The following is a 21,375-nucleotide window of genomic DNA, read 5'->3' as shown; positions in this document are numbered from 1 at the left end:
TAACATCTGTGCACATCTTCCTCTATTTTATATGGGACGCCTGCCACAGCATGGTTTGATAAGCAGTGCATAAGTCTGCACCTGGGATCTGCACCTGAGAACCCCAGGCTGCTGAAGCAAAGCACGTGAACTTAACCACTATGCCACCAGGCTGGCCCCTCTTATGTCTTTCTTTTGACATACAATTTTATGTTAGTTTAAAGTGTACAACATAGTGATTCAGCATTTATATACATTACGAAATGATCACCACAGCAAGTCTACTAAACGTCTGTCACCATACAAAGTTATTACAGTATTATTAACTATATTTTCTATGCTGTACATTAGTAACTTATTTATTTTATAATTGGAAGTTTGTACCTCTTAATCTCTTTCACCTGTTTTGCCCATCTTTCCACCCCTGTCCTCTCTGGCAACCACCAGTTTGTTCTTTGATTCTATAAGTTTGTTTCTGTTTTGTTTTGTTTGTTCATTTGTTTTGTTTTTTAGATTCCACATATAAGTGAAATCATATGGTATTTGTCTTTCTCTGTCTAGCTTATTTTACTTAGCATAATACCCTCTAGGGCCATCCATGTTGTCGCAAATGGCGAGATTTCATTCGTTTTTATGGCTGAGTAATATTTCATTGTATATATATACCACATCATCTTTATTCATCTATTGATGGACACTTGGGTTGCTTCCATATCTTGGCTATTGTAAATAATGCTGCAGTGAACAGTGAGGTGCATACAGTCATGCATTGCTTAATGATGGGGATATGTGCTGAGAAATGCTTTGGTAGGCAATTTTGTCATTGTGCAAACATCATAGAGTGTACCGAAGGGGAACAAAATTTGCCACCCCAAAATGTGTCTCTCTAATGTGAGAATTAGTTTAGGCTGATTATTTTTAAGAAATAAAAGATTCAGAAAGTTTTTCTTATTAAATCTTCCTTAACTGCCTAAAAGAATTCAGATAAAAAGACCTGTCCAGGAAATGAGCTACCACCTTAGCATAACATGAGCTAGGTGGTAGACAGGGAGGAACCTAGAAAAGCCTGTTTATTGGGCTCCCCTCTGTGTTCTTCTGTTTCTGTGTGGCCAAACACTTGTTTTCCAAATGTTTGCTCCTTTTCACATACTTGTGAATTGCTTTCCTTCCCTTTGAAGTCCCTGACTCTCCTCATCCCCAACATCTTCTTTTATCTTTAGCCGAGAATGGTCTTTAAGGTGAGAGCTTTGGCCATTTTGGTGAGTTACTTGGTTTTCCTCGTTTTCTCCCATGTGTACATGTTATTAAACTTCTGTTTGTTTTTCTGTTAATCTGTCTCATGTCAATTTAATTCTTAGACCAGCAAGAAGAACCTAGACAGGTAGAGGAAAATTTCTTTCTCCCCTATGGTACTTACACAAACCTAGGTGGTGTAGCCTACTACACACCTAGGCTATATGGTACTAATCTTTTTTCTTTTTTGTGAGGGAGATCAGCCCTGAGCTAACATCTGATGCCAATCCTCCTCTTTTTTCTGAGGAAGACTGGCCCTGAGCTAACATCTGTGCCCATCTTCCTCTACTTTATATGGGATGCCACCACAGCATGGCTCAATGAGCAGTGTGTTGGTGCACGCCCGGGATCCGAACCAGCGAATCCCGGGCTGCTGCAGCAGAGTGCACGCACTTAACCGCTTGCACCACTGGCCCGGCCCCTGTATGGTACTAATCTTATGGGACCTCTGTCATATATGCAGTCTGTACTTGACCAAATGTCATTATGTGGCACGCGACTGTATATCTTTTTGAATTGGTGTTTTCATTTTCTTTGGATAAGTACCCAGAAGGAATTGTTAGATTGTATGGTAGTTCTATTTTTAATTTTTTGAGGAACTTCCATACTGTTTTCCATAGTGGCTGCACCAATTGACATTCTCACCAACAGCGTACGAGGCTTCCCTTTTCTCCACATCCTCACCAACACTTTTATTTATTGTCTTTTTGATAATAGCCACTCTGACGGGTGTGAGGTGATATCTCATTGTGATTTTGATTTGCATTTCCCTGATGATTAGTGATGTGGGCATCTTTTCATGTGTCTGTTGGCCATCTGTGTGTCTTCTTTGGAAAAATGTCTATTCAGGTCTTCTGATCGTTTTTTAATCAGATTGTTTGACTTTTTGCTATTGAGTTGTATGAGTTCTTTATATATTTTGGATATTAACCCTTTATTGGATATATCATTTGCAAATATTTTCTCCCATTCATTAGGTTGCTTTTTCATTTTTTTGATGATTTCCTTCACTGTGCAAAAGCATTTTAGTTTATTTTTGCTTTTGTTGCTTTTTCCTGAGGAGATAGTTCATAAAAATATTGCTAAGACACCCACGAGCTGGGAGAAGATATTTGTAAATCATATATCTGACAAGGGGTTAATTTCCCTAATATATAAAGAACTCACACAACTGAACAACAAAAAAACAAATAACTCAATCAAAAAATGGGCAGAGGATATGAACAGACATTTTTCCAAGGAAGATATACAGATGGCCAATAGGCACATGAAAAGATGTTCAACATCACTAATCATGAGGGAAATGCAAATCAAAACCACACTAAGATATCACCTTATACTTGTGAGAATGGCTATAATCACCAAGACAAAAAATAATAAATGTTGGAGAGGATGTGGAGAAAAGGGAACTCTGCTGGTGGGAATGCAAACTGGTGCAGCCACTATGGAAAACAGTATGGAGATTCCTCAAAAAATTAAAAATAGAAATACCTTATGATTCAGCTATCCCACTTCTAGATATTTATCCAAAGAACTTGAAATCAACAATCCAAAGAGGCTTATGCACCCCTATGTTCATTGCAGCATTATTCACTATAGCCAAGAAGTGGAAGCAACGCAAGTGTCCATTGACAGATGATTGGATCAAGAAGATGTGGTATTTATACAATGGAATACTACTCAGCCATAAAAAAAGACAAAGTCGTCCCATCTGCAACAACATGAATGGACCTGGAGGGTATTATGTTAAGTGAGATAAGCTAGACAGGGAAAGACAAACACTGTATGACTTCACTCATATGTGGAATATGAACTAACACATGGACAGAGAGAACAGTTTGGTGGTTCAGGGAGAAGGGAGTTGGGGGGTGGGCACAAGGGATGAAAGGGCGCATTTATATGGTGACTGACAAATAATAATGTACAACTGGAATCTTACAATGTTATAAACTATTATGACATCAATAAAAAAAGTTAAAAAAATATTGCTAAGACCAATGTCAAAGAGCTGACTGCTTATATTTTCTTTTAGGAGTTTTATGGTTTCAGGTCTTACATTTAAGTCTTTAATCCATTTTGAGTTTATTTTTGTATATGATGTAAGAAAGTGGTCTAGTTTCATTCTTTTGCATGTAGCTGTCCAGTTTTCCCAACACCGTTTATTGAAGAGATTGTCTTTTCCCCATTGTATATTCTTGCCTCCTTTGTCTTACATTAATTGACCATATAAGTGTGGGTTTATTTCTGGGCTCTCTATTCTGTCCCATTGATCTATGTGTCTGTTTTTGTGCCAATACCATACAGTTTTGATTACTATAGCTTTGTACTATAGTTTGAAATCAGGGAGCATGGTACCTCCAGCTTTGGCACCTTGTCATTTCTTTTACTATATCTTTGAGTTATTTTCTTAGTGGTTGCCCTGGGACTGGAATTATCATAATTTATCTTAATTAATTCGTTGTAATAAATCTTATCTTTATCTTATTTTATTTTATCTTTATCTTAATAAATCTTAATTTATGACAATCTAGTTTGGACTAATACCAATGCAATTTCAATAGTATATAAAAATTTTGCTCCTATATAGCTCCATTTCCTTCCTCCTCCTTTGTGCTCTAATGGGCATGCAAATTTCCTCTGTATACACTGTGTGCCCATCAATACATATTTATCAGACTTTCTTTTTTGTATTTTTTGTGAGGAAGATCAGCCCTGAGCTAACGTCCATGCTAATCTTCCTCTTTTTGCTGAGGAAGACCAGCTCTGAGCTAACATCTATTGCCAATCCTCCTCCTTTTTTGTCCCCCAAAGCCCCAGTAGATAGTTGTATGTCATAGTTGCACATCCTTCTACTTGCTGTATGTGGGACGCGGCCTCAGCATGGCCAGACAAGCGGTGCGTCAGTGTCCGCCCAGGATCCGAACCCGGGCAGCCAGTAGCAGAGCATGTGCACTTAACCGCTAAGCCACGGGGCTGGCCCTATCATTATTTATTTATGCAGGCATCTTTTAAATCAGATAGGAGAAGAAAAGAATTACAAACAAATATACATTTATACTATCTTTTATATTTTCTTCTCTAGTTACTTTTACCATTACTCTTTATTTCTTCATGTGGATTTGAGTTACTGTCCAGTTTCCTTTATTTCAGTCTGAAGGACTCCCATTAGTATTTTTTGTAGGGCAGATTTGCTATCAGTGGATTCTGTTTTTGTTTATCAGATCTTGATTTCTCCTTCATTTTTGTTGGACAGTTTTGATGAGTATAGAATTTTTCTTTCAGAGCTTTGACTATGTCATCCAATGCCTTCTGGCCTTCATGGCTTCTGATGAGAAATCAGCTGTTAATCTTATTGAGGATCCCCTATATGTGATGAGTCACTTTTCTCTTGCCTCTTTCAAGACTCTCTCTTTGTCTTGTCTTCTGACATTTTGATTGTGATGTGTCTAAGTGTGGATCTCTTATCCTACTTGGAATTTGTTGAGCTTCTTGGATGTGTAGACAACTTGCGAAGTTTTTGGCCATTATTTCTCCAAATATTACTTCTGCCCCTTTTTGTCTCTTCTTTCTTTCTGGGACTCCCATTATTTGTATGTTGTTATGCTTGTTGGTGTCCCACAGGTCTCCTAGGCTCTGTTCATTTTTCTTCATTATTTTTTCTTTCTCTTCCTTACACTGGATAATCTCAATTGACTTATCTTCAACTTCACTGATTTTTCTTCGACCTGCTCAGATCTGCTCTTGAGCTCCTATTGAATTTTTATTTCAGTTATTGGACTTTTAAACTCCAAGTTTCTATTTGGTTGTATTTAAAAAATAACTTCTGTTTAATACTGATCCTTCTCAAACTATTCCAAAAAATAGAGGAAGATGGAACTCTTCCTAAATCATTCTACGAGGCCAACATCACCCTGACACCAAAGCCAGACAACGACAATACAAAGAAGGAAAATTACAGGCCAATATTGCTGATGAACATAGATGCAAAAATCCTCAACAAAATATTGGCAAACCGAATACAGCAATACATTAAAAAAATCATACACCATGATCAAGTGGGATTTATACCAGGGACGCAGGGATGGTTCAACATCCGCAAATCAATCAACGTGATAGACCACATCAACAAAACAAAGAATAAAAACCACATGGTCATCTCAATAGATGCAGAGAAGGCATTTGACAAGATCCAACATCCATTTATGATAAAAAATCTCAAAAAAATGGGTATAGAAGGAAAGTACCTCAACATAATAAAGGCTATTTATGACAAACCCACAGCCAACATTATACTCAATGGGGAAAGACTGAAAGCCATTCCTCTGAGAACAGGAATGAGACAGGGCTGCCCACTCTCACCACTCCTATTCAACATAGTACTGGAGGTTTTGGCCAGAGCAATTAGGCAAGAAAAAGGAATAAAAGGAATCCAAATAGGCAACGAAGAAGTGAAACTCTCACTATTTGCAGATGACATGATTTTATATATAGAAAACCCTAAAGAATCCGTTGGAAAACTATTAGAAATAATCAACAACTACAGCAAAGTCTGAGGGTACAAAATCAATCTACAAAAATCAATTGCATTTCTGTATGCTAATAACGAACTAACAGAAAGAGAGCTCAAAAAGATAATACCATTTACAACTGCATCAAAAAGAATAAAATATCTAGGAATAAATCTTACCAAGGAGGTGAAAGACCTATACAATGAAAACTATAAGACATTATTGAGCAAAATCGATGATGACATAAAGAAATGGAAAGACATCCCATGCACATGGATTGGAAGAATAAACATAGTTAAAATGTCTATATTACCTAAAGCAATCTACAGATTCAATGCAATCCCAATTAGAATCCCAATGACATTCTTCATGGAAATAGAAAAAAGAATACTAAAATTCAGATGGGGCAAAAAAAGACCCTGAATAGCTAAAGCAATCCTAAGAAAAAGAACAAAGCAGGAGGCATCACAATCCCTGACTTCAAAATATACTACAAAGCAATAGTAATCAAAACAGCATGGTACAGGTACAAAAACAGACACACAGATCAATGGAACAGAATTGAAAGCCCAGAAATAAAACCACACATACATGGACAGCTAATTTTTGACAAAGGAGCTAAGAACATACAATGGGGAAAGGAAAGTCTCTTCAATAAATGGTGTTGGGAAAACTGGACAGCCACATGCAAAAGAATGAAAGTGGACCATCTGCTATCGCCATTCACAAAAATTAACTCCAAATGGATCAAAGACCTGAAGGTGAGACCTGAAACTATAAAACTCATAGAAGAAAATATAGGCAATACACTATTTGACATTGGTCATAAAGGAATCTTTTCAGATGACATGCCTACCCAGACTAGGGAAACTAAAGAAAAAATAAACAAGTGGGACTTTATCAGATTAAAGAGCTTCTACAAGACAAACGAAACCAGAATCAAGATGAACAGACAACCCACCAGCTGGGAGAGAACATTTCAAAAACATATATCTGACAAGGGGTTGATCTCCGTAATATATAAAGAACTCACACAACTGAACAACAAAAAAACAAACAACCCAATCAAAAAATGGGCAGAGGAAATGAACAGACACTTCTTCAAAGATGTACAGATGGCCAACAGGCACATGAAAAGATGTTCAACATCACTAATCATCAGAGAAATGCAAATCAAAACAACACTAAGATATCACCTCATGCCCGTTAGAATGGCTATAATTACCAAGACAAAAAACAACAAATGTTGGAGAGGATGTGGAGAAACAGGAACCCTCATACACAGCTGGTGGGAATGCAAACTGGTGCAGCCTCTATGGAAAATGGTATGGAGATTCCTCAAAGAATTAAAAATAGAGATGCCCTATGATCCAGCCATCCCACTACTGGGAATCTATCCAACGAACCTGAAATCAACAATCCAAAGAGGCTTATGCACCCCTATGTTCATTGCAGCATTATTCACTATAGCCAAGAAGTGGAAGCAACCTAAGTGTCCCTTGACTGATGATTGGTCAAGAAGATGTGGTATATATATATATAATGGACTACTACTCAGCCATAAAAAAAGACAAAATTGTCCCATTTGCAACAACATGGATGGACCTGGAGGGTATTATGTTAAGTCAAATAAGCCAGAAAGAGAAAGACAAACACTGTATGATCTCACTCATATGTGGAATATAAACCAAAACACATGGACAGAGAAAACTGTATTGTGGTTACCAGGGGCAATGGGGGTAGGGGGTGGGCACAAGGGGTGAAGGGAGACATATATATGGTGATGGACAAACAAAAATGTACAGCCAAAAGTTTCACAATGTTATAAACTATTAAAACATCAATAAAAAAATAACTTCTATCTCCTATTGGTAATATCTGTTTGGTGATCCATTGTTTTCACATTTTCCATTTTTAAGTACTGGCTTTATAACTTTACTCTCTGTCTCAACTTACTCATCTTGGAAATAGGAATCATAATACTTGTTCTATGTACTTTATACTGTTATCAAAGCAAATAAAGGAAATACTTTGAAAAACAAAACAAAACAAAATAAATAAAAAAATAAAACAGTTTTCTTTACTTTGAACCTATTTTAAATAGCTGATTTAAAATCTTTGTCTAGTAAGTTCAATATCTGTGCTTCCTCAGGGTCACTTTTTGTTGATTACTTTTTCCCCTTGTGTTATGTGTATGGGCCACACTTTTTTGTGTCTTCGCATGTTTTGTAGTTTTTGTTGAAAATTGGACATTTTAAATAATGTGGCAACTGTAGAAATCATATTCTCTCCAGAGTTTGTTGTTGCATGGTGACTTTTCTGAATTAATTCTGTAAAGTCTATATTCTTTGTTGTGTGTGGCCACTGAAGTCTCTGCTTGGTTAGCTTAGAGGTCAGTTAATGATTGGACAGAGGTTTCATTAAGTCATTGGAACCAATGAGTCTCCCAGTCTTTGCTGAGGGCTATTTTAGAGTCACTTTCTGACATGCTCCCAACCATTGTGTAGCACTGATGACAAACCAGAGCAACTACACAGTCTTCAGCAGCTCCCATATCCCCAAACCTGGGGGACCAGTTGCAGCATCAATGGAGCCAGCTCTTCTAGGGTCTCCCCTCTCTGCACAGTCAGTCCCTTGTGGCTACTGTCCTGGTTTCTGGTGGTTACTGTCCACTAGAGTCTCCATTTGTTTTATTCAGTGGAATCTCTAATGTCCACTCCTCCACCCCTCGGTTTAAATGCAGGCTAGATTCCTCACTGTATCCCCAACCCTGAACCCTGTGTCATTCCCAGCCCCTACCCCAGGCCCACCTTCAATCCTTGCTCCCACTCCTACTACCTTCTTGTCCAGCCCAGATTAGGGTCTCTGGACCATCTTTTCCTAGGACCCAGCATGAGGTACAGTCTCTCACCCCAACTGAAATTTAACACCTGTTACAGAAGCAGATTGAAAATTTGTGGGTTTTAACCTTTGTCAGTACAGCCTGTCCTCCCAGGCCTATGTGCCAGTGTCCAGTCTTCCTAGAGAATTTTCTATAAGCAATACTATTTTGAACCGACTAGAGCACTACCTTTGAAAGAATCTCATCTAACACTGGTGTGTCCTGGCCTATAGGACCCAAGAGCCTCTGGCAGTGATGCAGCCTCAGGGCAACTAACAGACAAGTCTCAGCTAAGGAACAATCAGTCATAGACTTTCACAGCCCTCTGTGTTTATGGGCCAAAGCAGCAGGGATCTAAGAAAGACTAGATTGTGGCACCCAGAAGTTTCCATGTGAGGGGCCCAGCAAAGTTTTAGTAAGAGAATGACCTAGGGAAGTGTCTGAGGCATAGCCTGAGAAAGGCCCCAAATGTAATCTATCAAGGAATTCAGGAAGCTACCCAGTTAAGGTTTTGGGGGCTGATTCTGCAGAGGAGATAAAAAGTGACTTGAGTCACTCAGGGAATGGCTTGGGAAATGAATTATCAATGTGTTAATAAAAACATAGACTGGAAGAAACTGGAAAATGCCTTGAAGTTTTACTTTGGCAAGAAGCTGAGGCAGATCTATCACAGTGGGATCCCTACAGATGTGTATTGTTCATGGCTTGCTGCCAACAATACATTGACCCCTCATGAGAAGTCATATAGCCACTTGGAAACTAGAAATTTGGTACCCTCAATGAATCAGGAACATTGCCTGAATACCTCTTAGAAGCTTTCCTTCCTTGATATAGGCATTAGACAAGCACTAAGAAGCCCAGGTTATATGGTTTTGTGTGTGGCAGAGGTAGAGCTTACCTCTCAAGGTCCTTGAATCCATAAAACTGTGAAGTTGAGAGAGACCCAATCATGGCCCCTTCCCCAGGCACCTTTCTCTTTTAGCCACCCATGTTTCATGGATGGCTAAGCTGAGATTGCTTAGCTCTTTGAAGGAAACCCTTACGCAGATCGAGAGACAAGCCAATCACTAAAGACTCAGTCCCCATTCTGGATAGTCCTCTTCCTGTCCCCTCAGCTGTGAGCAAGGAAGGCCAGAGGGCCTTGAGATGTTGCTCATGGCTCACACGACCTTCAGTCTGAGGAGAAGAGCAGATAAACTTTTTGGCTTCTCACACCCACCATCACGGACAAATCGTGGCAGAATGGGACCATATGGGGGACAAGAGAGGCAGTCCAGAGTCACTCCAAGTGAAGCAATGGCAGGATATGACTCAAGGGATGAAAGTGGAGTGTGTCCCAACAGACTCCAGCCATGGAGGAGCAGTGCCCCAGAGGCAGGGAACAGAGAGGAGTGTCTGGAGGGTATCACCACAGAGGGGAGCATCTTCTTGCAGTTTCCACTTTAGGAAAAAGATGTTGGAGATTAATTTAGGGATTCCTTCAAGGGCCAAAGAGTCCAGGGAGAGAGTGGAGTCCAAGAAGACTCCAGCTCCTAAGCCACAATGGGAAAATGTTCTGAGAATCAGTGAGCTGGGAGATGCCCAGAAGCTAAAGGGCTATCTGAGTGGTCACGGGGCTCCAGTGACGAAGGAATGCCCCCACCACCAAGAATGCTGGTTGCCCAAGATTTGGGATGGCCAAGCCTTAAAGAACATATTACTGTCAAACAAATGAGCTAATGATTTTCATAGTACTGTCATTTGCAAAATTACACACACACACACACACACACACACACACACACACAACTACTATAAAAAGATTCAGGTGCTTGTTAAAGTGAGAAAACCCGATAAAGACCCTGCTCCTCAAGACCTGGCTGAACCAGTCTTTCCTCCAGCTCTTTAACTATTCTGACTTTTATACAGCTGTGTGTGTGTGTGTGTGTGTAGGGTTACACAGATATTAAAGGGCCATAAATCCCCCATGCAACATCCAAGAAGGTAACGCAGAGCCAGCTTCAGGGCTTTTGCACTGAAGTGCCCCTGGCCTCAGACAGCCTAGCTTCTAAGGTCTGAGTCCCATTCCCAGAGTGCTCAGTGGGGATGTGACAGTTTTCTAGGTCCTGTATGTCCACATGGAGGCCAGAGCAGGGGCAGTCTGGCCCAGCAGACCTGGATCCCAAAGCTTCAGGTCTCAGGGAAGAGCCAGGACAAGAATTTAGCCCCAAGTGAAGAGAGGGACAAGCCTAGGAGACCTAAGCAGGAGAGCATCAAGTAGGAGATGCAGGATTGGGGATCTCCCTGCCCAGGCCCAGGGATTAGCAGACACCCTTGTGAGCAAGACCCCTTGGTTTCTGCACTGGAAGGAACAGGCTCCTCCCAAAATTACCTTGGATAAAAGGACAAGGAGCTTTTTTTCACTGGCGTTGTCCCAGGAAAAAATGCAGGGACAGGAAGGTCCCTGTTAAAAGCCTAGTCAGTGTCAGCCTCTGTGTGGAGCCTAGGCCCAGGGGAAGGCAGAGCTGTCATCATGGCACTGGAGACACTGAAGCTCAGGAGGGCATGGCCGTCATGGGCCTGATCCTGGAGAGGAATCTGGGGAGGCAAGTCAGCACCAGGAGGAAGTCCACGCCCAGGCAGAGGCTGCGGATGGGCATTCCTGCGACTGGAGGACTCCTCTCCACCCAGATCCAAGGAGAGTAACAAGTGCGTCACACAGTCAGCACGCAGGCCCTGAGGACCAGCGCTGTCTCAGCAGGCACAGGGAGCTCAGAGCCCAGCGCAGACATCCCCAAAAAACTGTGAGATTTAAGAATCAGCAGTGGTGTTCATTGTCTCCCAAGGAGCCTGTGTCCCCCACCAGGCCCTGCCAACATGGGCCAAGGATACTGGGTGCCTCCAGCCGCCCTCTCCATTGCCCCAGGCTCTGTCTCTGGGGATGCGTCTCTTCTAGTCAGCCAGAAAGGTCTCCTCCATGCTCTCCTAGGAGGAAAATTTCTCTCAGAGGAAAATTCCAGTCCATGGAGAGAAAATCTATTAGTTCTCATGCTAGCACATTCTTCAAAGAGGATAGTCTCTATTTCCCATAACCAAGGATATTTATTCTCTCCAAATAACTTGTCTCTTTTAATAGCTGAGTGGTATCTTCCGTCTCTGCTCTGTGTGCAGTATACGTTTTGGAAATCTCAGGACTCTGGGCTTAGAGGAAGGAAGGAGCCAGCTTCACCTTATATTGAGGGCCTGTTTAGGCTTCTCTGAGGTGACCAGGGCCCTGGGGGGGAGCTGACAGTGGCACTGCACACCCACCCCCATCCCAGGTTCATGGCTCCTGCTTAGATGCAGTATTTTTAAAATACTTTATTTTTTTCCATAATACTGTCATTACAAAAAAATACAAAAAAACTACTATAAAAACATTCAGGGGCTTGTCAAAGTGAGAGAACCTAGAGACCCCACCCCGGAACCTGGCTGAAGCAGTCTTCCCCTAGCTCCTTCACTATTTGACCTTTATATAACTGTGGGAGCAGGGTGGGGTCACACAGACATCAAAGGGCTGGAAATTCCCCACACAGCCTTCATGAAGGGTAAGAAATAAGTAGTTTCACATATCACAAAAATGGGATTTGAAGTTTGGGGGTGGCTAGACCCTGAGTTCAGAGGTGTGGGGAGAAACTTGTGACCCTGAATCTCTTGGTGGGGAATAGCTGCCACCTGACCCCAAAGCCTTTTCCCTTCCTGATGAAGGCTGGGAGATGGACCCTGCCCCCCACCTCTGAGCCTTAATACAGCAGGCCCCTTCCCCTCCTCCACCCTCGCACACTCCTAAGAGCAGCAGGGAGGACAGAACTTCGCGCTCTGCAGGGTCTGGGCAGGGAGCTGTCAAGGAGGCTGCTGAGGCCCCGTTCACCTCCCTGCCCCAAATGAAAAGTGTCTCGTGCTCAGTGGCCCGGTTCATGGGTGCTGGACCTTCCCTTCCTGTCTCAACCCTGGAGAGGCACAGACAGCTCTAGGTGAATGCTTTGTGTGCATGAATATGTGTGTGATAACCTTAGACACTGTGGATCTGGGGGTGGGCTAGGGTGGGAAAGCAGTGCCCTTCTTATCTTCTTCCTCTCCCAACAGGAGGAAGCCAAAGAGGAGGGAGAGGAGAGGTATTAGCAAAGCTGAGAGGGGCAGGAGGACATGCTATTTACAGGTGTGGACAAGGAATCTATCTTCAAGTAGCACTCGGGTCACTCTCCAGCCACTGGAGTGGAAACTGGATTCAAAGCTAGTGACATGAAAATTGACCCCTGGCCTGGGCTAGCTCTCCCCACCTCCCTCCCACTCCCCCAAGGCAGCCCAGCTCTGAAAGGGGTCAGGGACAGGAACATTTTCCTGAAAACTAGTGGCTTTTTTTGCATTTTAGAAAAAGTTACCAGTGTCCAGCGGACATCAAACTGGGTGCACATTGGGTGGGGTGAGTGTGGGGGGTATTGCTGTGGTAGACTCTAGGCTGGCTGGGGCTGAGCCTAGGAACAGGGTAGGTGCTGCTTAAGGATCTGTCGTGTCTGTGGTGTTAATCTGTCTGGGAAGCGAACTTTGAACTCGACAATGAGGTCTCCCCGTTGGGTGGGCACTTTGGGGAAGGGCAGGCCCTCCCCACGGAGTCTCTTCACGGTGCCTGGCTTGATGACATCATTGCAGGGCAAAGGGATCACTCGACCATCAATGGTGGGAATGTTCACGGTGCAGCCACACAGCGCCTGGGGAAAATGAGGCAGAGAGTGAGGAAAAGGTGGGGTAGAGTGATTGGGGAGGGAGGAAAAGATTGAAGTGGGGAAAGAAAGTCCCCATCATTCCCCCGCCAATGCACACACACAACCTGACCCAGGCCCCACCTCCTTGAGGCTGATCAGGGCGCTGTAGAGCACATTGGTGCCATCTCGGCGGAAGTGTGCATGGGGCTTGTCTTTGAGCACGAAGACAATGTCAGCCGGGATGTTGTCAGGTGTGGCATCGCCCTCTTTGGGGAAAGTGATCTTGGTGCCTTCCTTCCAGCCACGCTTGATGACAATGTGCAGGATCTTGTCCTCGGTGCGTACAGTTCGCCCATCAGGGTTGAGGCGCCGCCTTGTGATCTTCATGCGTTTGGTGGAGCCGTGGTAGATCTCCTCCAAGGACACCCGCAATTCATGCACCACAGGTGGGTCCTGCACCTTGCGCCGAGGGTATAGTGGTTCTGGGGCTCGCCTCGGACCCCTGCTCAGCCCATTGAAGCCGAAGCGGCCGAAGGCGCCAAATGGGTCCTCATCTTCATCCACATCCATGTCATCTGGGTCAAAACCACTGAAGGGTCGAGTGGAGCGGCTGCTGGCAAAGAAGATATCGAAGGGGTTGGAGCCACCAAAGAAGGAGGCAAAGGTGGCATGGGGGTCCCCATGAAAGGTGTAGTGAAAGGAGCCGCTGGAGCCACCTGACGAACCACCGCCGGTCTTCAGGCCTGGAAGGAGGAGAAGTTAGGGGCAGTGTGGCTAGCCCTACCCCCTCTCCCCCAGTCTCTTCCCACTGCCTGCTCCCAGTTCACGGGCCTAGCGAAAGAAGCAACCTTGAACTCCCAGAGAGGGCTGGCCTAATAGAGTAAGGAAAGTCTCTGGCAAGATTAATTTCTACTCTTAAGTATTTGTTTAATAATAAAGCACATCTTGAGGTTCAAAGAAGCTGAGTTCCCAAATATGTGGAAAAGCTAAGACTGGAAGACTTGGAGGATGTGACTTCCAGTCCTGTAATCTCTTCCATGTACCCATCACCCAAAGATGTCTCACAAAGCCTTGAGTGGCTGGCCTGGGGTCACATTACAAGTCATACCTGGCTCCTAAATGTTTGCTTATCTCCAAAGACACATAGGGCAAGAGGCAATCAGACAGGATTTGACCACACAGGGGGCTAGTAAGTGACCTGTCCTAAATAAGGAGGGGATACAGTCCAGGAGGAAGCCCACTCTCACTCTGCTGCCAGCACAGTTCCCTCTTTCCCTGACTTCTGCCCAAATGGGAGATCAGAAAGGCCCAAAAATGCAGGAAAGCTCATTAGCTTGGAGATGAGGAGCTCAAATGTTTTGTTCCTACACTCAGGGCTCACAGTGTTACACAACTCCAGGGGCACCATTCACACATCGGACAGACACAGACTACAGTGGAAATGGAGCTCCCTGGAGCTATACAACTGCAAGTCCCACACCCCATACCTGATGTCAGAGGACCAAAATGCATGACTGAGCTGGCACATTGCAGGCGGTGACCCCAGCTGCTCTCTTTAGAGTCAGGTCCTGTCTAAGGGGCTCAGATTCCTGGAGGCAGCCTTCATGGGGGGATGGTAGTGGTGGTGATGGGGATAGTGGGGGCATGGGGAGGACAGCGGAGGCATTACCACTGAGAAATGGTCTAGAATATGTAGACTCAGGAGTGGGGCCCAGGCTAGGGGAAGAGACTCTTCTCTTTTATCTAGAACTTCAACTGGCTGTGGAAGCCTGAGCCTAAATTAGCCTCTTATTTCCTGGGACCACAAGGGCAGATTTGGGTTTCATTAGAGAGGGCAAGTGGCAGCAGTTCAGAGACTCGTGGCAGCTGCCTCTTGACCCTTCTCCTAAAACCCAGGATCTGTTCTTTCCTTCTATTGAGGGTCTGATTATCAGGTGAGTTCAAGAAGCTTGGCAGAGCTCAGTGAGAGAGGGAGGTTGGACTAATGATGACAGGATGGGGTAATTTCTCTGTAGGGGTTCCTGCTGTACCCTACCACCCGCTTTTCAAGCTGGGAACAACTTGTCCCCAGCCAGGGCTGTGCACAAAGTCTGTGTGCACAACTGTTTTGGCTGGCAGTTGGGGAGGGGGCAGGGCAGACAGAAATATAACCCACATTTCCAAGGCTGCTTCTCCCTCCCCAGGTCCTGGATGTCTCCTTAGGGTTGTGTTGCATCCTCAGGAGCCCTCCCGGGATGTAGATCTGCATTAGAACCTGGTGTCTGGGCCTGGGGCTGAGCTTTACCCTTTCCTTAGGCTAGCTCTCTTAGCTCCCGCCTTCTTCCTAAATAGAGGGGAGGCCCCTGGAGGAATGAGTGCAGTTCCTAGACAGGCCACAGGGTGGCACAGTGTCCGCACTGCTTCCCTTTCCCCCACCCCTACAGCTGCCATCCCTCTAACCCAGATAGAAAAATTTCTTAGCTGAGAGAATACTGGGGATTCCAGCAGATGCCTGGTGAATCTGGCAGTTGGCAAGTTTAGTAGGTGAGCAGGGAAAAATGGAAGGAACTAGTGGCATGGAGAATAAGAAGAAGGGGCTGGAGGACTGGGGTGCACAGACGATAGGGGCATGGAGCACAAAGCAAGGAGGAGAGGAAAGAACATTAGCCCATCTAATTTTGAGGCACGAGTGGGGAGAGTGAGGAGGAGAATGTGGAAGAAAGGCGGATGCCGTTGGGGAGGAAGGACAGTTCCTCCAGGGAAGGAGAGTCCTCAGCTGTGACAGTGTCTCTTAATATAGCCTGACAGGTGCCTGTGGCTGGCGGATGCCAGGCGGCCCTGAGGGGCAGGCCCAGAATTAGCAGCTACATCATGCCCGTGGGATGTGCTGGGAGGGGCCGCCCTCTCAGAGGCTTTATTTGGGCCTTTCCTGCTACTCTGTGCGTTGCCACCAGCTACCCCAGGGAGGGGGCCAGATGCCAGCAGCAGTTCCCCTTCCACCCTTGGATCCCTGCCACTTCCTCAGGGAGGCGAAACTCCACCTCTGTTCTGCTGGCCTGAACGGGGCAGGGAGGGGACGACCATCTCTCTAGCTCTGAGCTCCAGTGGTTAATTCCCAGGCTGCTTTAGGGCCAAACTTTTATGCTGATGAATGTAGATGTTCTGTCCTCAGAGAGCCACACACTCCCTTTCCCTGACCTTCCTGATCGGCCAATGAAGCTGCAGGAACTGCAGGCAGGACTAATAAGGCTGGGAGGTAAGGAAGGGAGGGGGAAGGCCTCTGGCTCTAGCTTCAGACCTCTCTAAGGCCTGAGCTTGAGGATGGAGAGGGGCAGGGAGAGGCGGGGAGAACTATGGTAAGCTGAGGCTGGGAAGTGGGTGGTCTCTTCTCTCCTCTGGGTGTCAGTGCTGGGAACACTTGCCTCCCTCACCCCCTCCTCAACCTCCAGTTCCCTGCTATGAGAACAGGGTCTCATAGCAGGACCCCAGACAAGGACAGGGGTCCAGTATCAGGCTGGAGCATAGCCCTCTTACCTTCCTCCCCATACTGGTCATACAGGCCCCGTTTCTTAGGGTCACTCAGCACATCATAGGCCTCTGCAATCTCCTTAAATTTCTCCTCAGCGTTGGGTTCTTTGTTCTTGTCTGGGTGGTACTTTAAGGCCATCTTCCGATAGGCTTTCTTGATCTCATCCTCATTGGCTCCCGACGGGATCCCAAGAATCTTGTAATAATCCTTGCCCATCACAGCCACTGGACCGGCACTGGTCTCCTTGTTTCTGAAAGAAACCCAGGGTCAATCCTTGATGCCCCTTTCCCTTCTGCCCCAGCCCTGCTCCTGATGATCCTGCAAGCCCTAAGTGACTCACTGTGTGACTTTCAGCAGGTCATGCCTGTTCTGTGGGCCTCAGTCTCCCCATAAATAAAATGAAAAGTTTGGACTAGATGATCTCTTCCAGCTCTGACATTCTAGGATTCTGTGATTCTTTCCTTAGCTCCCAGCAGGTTTTCCCAGCAGGAAGCTGGGGGCTGTGGCCCACTTCTTGGGGCTAGGCTAAGGCCCAGGTCCTTGGGCCAGACTGAGGACCCCCGAGAAGCCCTGTTGGGTGAGGCAGCACCATGGACTGACAGATCCACGTAGAGAAGCTGGCAAGGATCAGTGGACTGGGTGAGGTCATTGAGCATTGTAGGCTCCTACGTGATGCCTCAGGCATGGTGCCTGGGCTAAGGGCAGCTGGGGCAGTGGCCCAGGACTGGGCAGAGGCCTGGGTCTTCAGGCAGCTGTCCTGGCCAGCCAGGCTGAGTCAGGGTGTGGGTGCCTGGAGTCCTCTCTGCCACTGGAGACCCCAGGTCTCCCTGCCCTTGATCCCCAGACTATGCTAAGCATCACATGTGTCTCAGATCACAGGATGACGCACAGCCTTTGGAAATTGCCATTTCTAACTCCCTCATTAGCAGGGGGGTAACACTGTCCTTCCCCCAACCAGGGCAACAGTTCCCTTTACTAATTTCCCAGTGTCTACACACAAAACTGTGTGTGAAAACATGTTTTGTTCACTAATACTGTGCTGCCTAAGCACCAGTGTTAGTGAACAAAAGCATTCTGAGGGTAGGGCCTTTTTTAAACTTAGTTGTTAGGAGACAATTGGGCACTAACCACCATTTCCTTAGTCCCTTCCCTACCACTCCCACCCTCTCACCTGCCCTGTGGTTTAGGATCTGTCCCAGTGCCAGGCCCATACTCCTCTGATAGTCCCTTCTAAGCTGGGTGCAGGGCATTTTTATGTGAGGGAGAAACCTAGGGCTCTAATTCTTCTACTCTCATCTCCCTCTGCCACTGTCTCTGTGTTGGATATGAAGGGAAGGGGACTTTCCTGTAGCTACAGCTATTTGGGGGAATGGCCAGAAGCCACTCTCCAGCCTTTCTGAGACTTGGCCAGCTCCTGCCAAAGCCCGGAGAACTAGAGTCTTTCTAGCAATGTCCTGGGCTGGCAGCCACAGCTGAGGCCTGCTTTTCTGCCTCTGACTGCTTCAGTGAGGTGTACGGGGTTTCCTGGCAGCAGTGAGGGCTGTAATGGGTAAGGGGAGGCCTCAAGGCCCCAGGTAGGCAGAGACAACAGCCCTAGCTCCTGCCCCCATAGGGCCTGTTGCAGGTGGCTGGGTTGACTCATGGTTCTGGGAGTCACCTCACTCTGACGAAGAGAAGGCTCCATAAAGGCGAGTACTCCCCCTTCTCCCCCTACCAGCGTGTCATGCCTGGTGGGAGAGGCTGGGGTTGGAGGAGGCAGAGAAGAAAGAGCATCTGGGGGAGGGCAGCCATTTTTGGAAGCAGCAGTGAAAGCCGTCTGAGAGGGAGCTGGGGGTGGTCTGCTATCTCTGCCTCAGCCCACACCTTCTTTCCCCTGAGACTGGGCAAGAACCCTAGCACACCAAGAGGGTGCCCCCAGAGAACTACAGCAGCCTCTAGGCAGAGGGCAAGTGGAATGGCTTGCCAGTGTTCCCACCCTTCCCTTGGTTGTCCCTGCATTACCTCTTCCTCCGGCCAGCTTCCCCCCTGGCACCCACCTGCTAGCTGTTCTAGACCTATAATTCTCTTGACTCCACAGACGCGGGGCAAGCTCTTTCGGGAATTGCCTTTTTCTTCCTCCTTTCCTTCCACCCTCCCTCCCTCCCTCCCTCCCTCCCTCCTTCCCCCTACCCACAAGCCACGTGTTAGAATGACAAAGGAGCCCCATAGCATTTGGCACTGACTTTGATGGAGAAGAATGAAGAGGATGTTAATGTAGAGGCAGGAATGAAAAATGAGGAGGAATGGCAAGGGGGACTGGTATAGGGAGGGGAGATGGTTGATACAGAAAATGAAGTACTGATGGAGGGGGATGAGGGATGACAAATGGAAATGGCTGAGGTGGAAAATAGGTTACCAATGGGTTGAAAGAAAGAGATGTAGAGAGTTGAAATACTGGAGGAGATGTTTATGGAAAATGGATGCCTGAAGGGTTTGGTATGGGAGATGAATAATGAGTGCAGTTCATTCAAATGTAAGGGTGAGGTAGAAAGGGGGGTTTTTATACGTAATGGGGATAAGAAGATGAGATGGAGGAAGTAACAGATGGAGTAATGGCAATGGAGGGGATGTGACATGGAGAATTGACTTGGTATGGGTATGAGTGCCCTTCTCCGGAGGGACTTACCGAAACTTTACAAACCCATTCAGCGTCCACGCTCGAAGTTTTAAGGGCTCCAGCTGAATTTTAAACATCAAGCTGGCTAAGAAGTCTTCTCCCCAGAAGTGTGGGAAGCTCCGGAAAGCTCCTCGGGCCTGTAGTGGGGGTGATGCTGGGGATGGGCAGGAGAGCACTGTGCGCTTAAACATGCCCAGCCCAGCCCCTCACCTCTGCTTGCTCCACTGGAGCCTGCCTGGAAAGCTGCGGCTCTGGAAGCCTCCTCCTCAGGTTCTCAGAGGCACTTGCCCAGCAAGGCCTGTCCAGTGCAGCAGGAGCTGGACCTGATCCCCAGGTGTGGAAGGTGAAGGGATAGGGTCCAGCAGCCACCTGCTCTCAGGTGCAGCAATATCTGGCTGATTGTGAACGGCTGAATGGCAGTGTGACAGGAGGCTGGCAGTGCGAGTGTGTACTTGTGAGTGGCAGCGTGTGTACCTGTAACAAGGTATGATTGTCTGTGAGGGCCTGGGAGGCAGTGAGCACCGCTCGCCTCTCTCTCCGGGGAGGACCCGACCCCAATGCCCAAGAACCTACTCAATGAAGTCCCTGACGCGGAGTCTCCTCCCTCGCAGATGGGCGGGGAGGGGCGGGGCAGAGCAGAGCTCGGACAGGACAAAAGGCGAGGAGATGAGGGGAAGAGAGGAGGAGAGAGGACGAGAGGGAAGGAGAGGGGAGGAGAGGGGTGGGGGCTCGGCGGGAGCGTGCTGGGTGATGTCACCGGAGCTGGCTGGGCCGGCTCGGAGCGCCTCTGCCCCGCGGAACCCAATCTGACCCGGCCGACCGTGCCTGGCTCAGACTCTGGCTGCCCCCGGTGAGAGGGTGGCGGACATCGAGCACCTTGCAGACCCCAAGTCGCCGCGCCCCACGGCAGAAGAGCCGATGGGCCCTCCATGTCCCAAACCCCCGACACCAAGACCCCTGGCTTTGCAACGACCCCCTCCAGGACCTCCCGAGTCCTGGCTCGGCGCCCTCACCGGTGAGGAGCTGCGGGCGCCGCCGCGGTCCGTCAGGCACGCTGCCCGCTCCCGGCTCCGGCTCCGCCGCCTCCACTCGGGACAGGAGTCGCCTGCCCGCCGGCGGCAGACAGCGGGCCCGGGGACCGCCCCCACGGCTCCGCCTCCGCGCGGCCCATTGCGCCGTGTGCCCGTCACTCAGCTCGGCCTCTGCTGTCATTGGAAGGCTTTCAACGAGCGGTCTGTGAGAGGCGCCCATGCTCCGCCCCTGTCTCCCGGCCACACGCGCACACATTCCGGGCAGTGATTGGTACGAGTCTGATTGGTGCGCTCTGGGATCAATCAACCACGCCTCTTTGCTATCTCGTCGTGTCATTGGTGAACGGGACAGAGGGCGGCAACTCCACGCGCCCTTTAATTTTATTGGTTGGTCTGTGGGGCTCAGAGCCGAACGGGGGCGGGCAACTATATTAGTCCAATCTCCGGTTGGAGAAGGTGTGACGTACTGGCCGCCGCTCGAATCCCGAGAGAAACTTCTGGAACCCGTGCAACGTCAAAGTCAGCCTTAAAGGAAAACTGCGCCCACCAGTTGGCGGTGGCTCTGGGCATTCTTTCCTTTCTTCGTTTAGGAGGGGAGGGGAGAGAATAGGTCACTTTGGGAGGTGTAGTCCCTGCACCAGGGTCAAAAGTCACCCCTTCTTACCTGTCTTCCGTCGAACCCGGGAACTGACCTCCACCGGACCTGATTTAGCTTTACCTTACCCTGACCCGGAATTGACCTGACGTGACCTAACTGAAATTCAAAACGGACCCCGGTCGACATGCAGAGTTTAAGTA

At 47.1% G+C, this 21,375-nt stretch overlaps 1 protein-coding gene across 1 annotated transcript; it reads right to left on the bottom strand.

Moving 5' to 3' along the window:
- Positions 1–11,545: 11,545 nt before the first annotated feature.
- Positions 11,546–19,750, bottom strand: DNAJB5 (DnaJ heat shock protein family (Hsp40) member B5). The gene is made up of 4 exons (XM_058523421.1): positions 19,556–19,750; positions 16,896–17,140; positions 13,524–14,125; positions 11,546–13,388 (listed from the first exon to the last, which is right to left on the bottom strand). The coding sequence occupies exons 1-4, from the start codon at positions 19,735–19,737 to the stop codon at positions 13,155–13,157; spliced, it is 1,263 nt and encodes a 420-aa protein (XP_058379404.1). The 5' UTR covers positions 19,738–19,750; the 3' UTR covers positions 11,546–13,154.
- Between the last annotated feature and the right edge of the window lie 1,625 nt (positions 19,751–21,375).

This window comes from Diceros bicornis, chromosome 28 (assembly GCF_020826845.1).
Source record: "Diceros bicornis minor isolate mBicDic1 chromosome 28, mDicBic1.mat.cur, whole genome shotgun sequence".
NCBI lineage: Eukaryota > Metazoa > Chordata > Mammalia > Perissodactyla > Rhinocerotidae > Diceros > Diceros bicornis.
The sequence above is the reverse complement of the archived record's forward strand: the minus strand, read 5'-3'. Positions and strand labels throughout refer to the sequence as shown.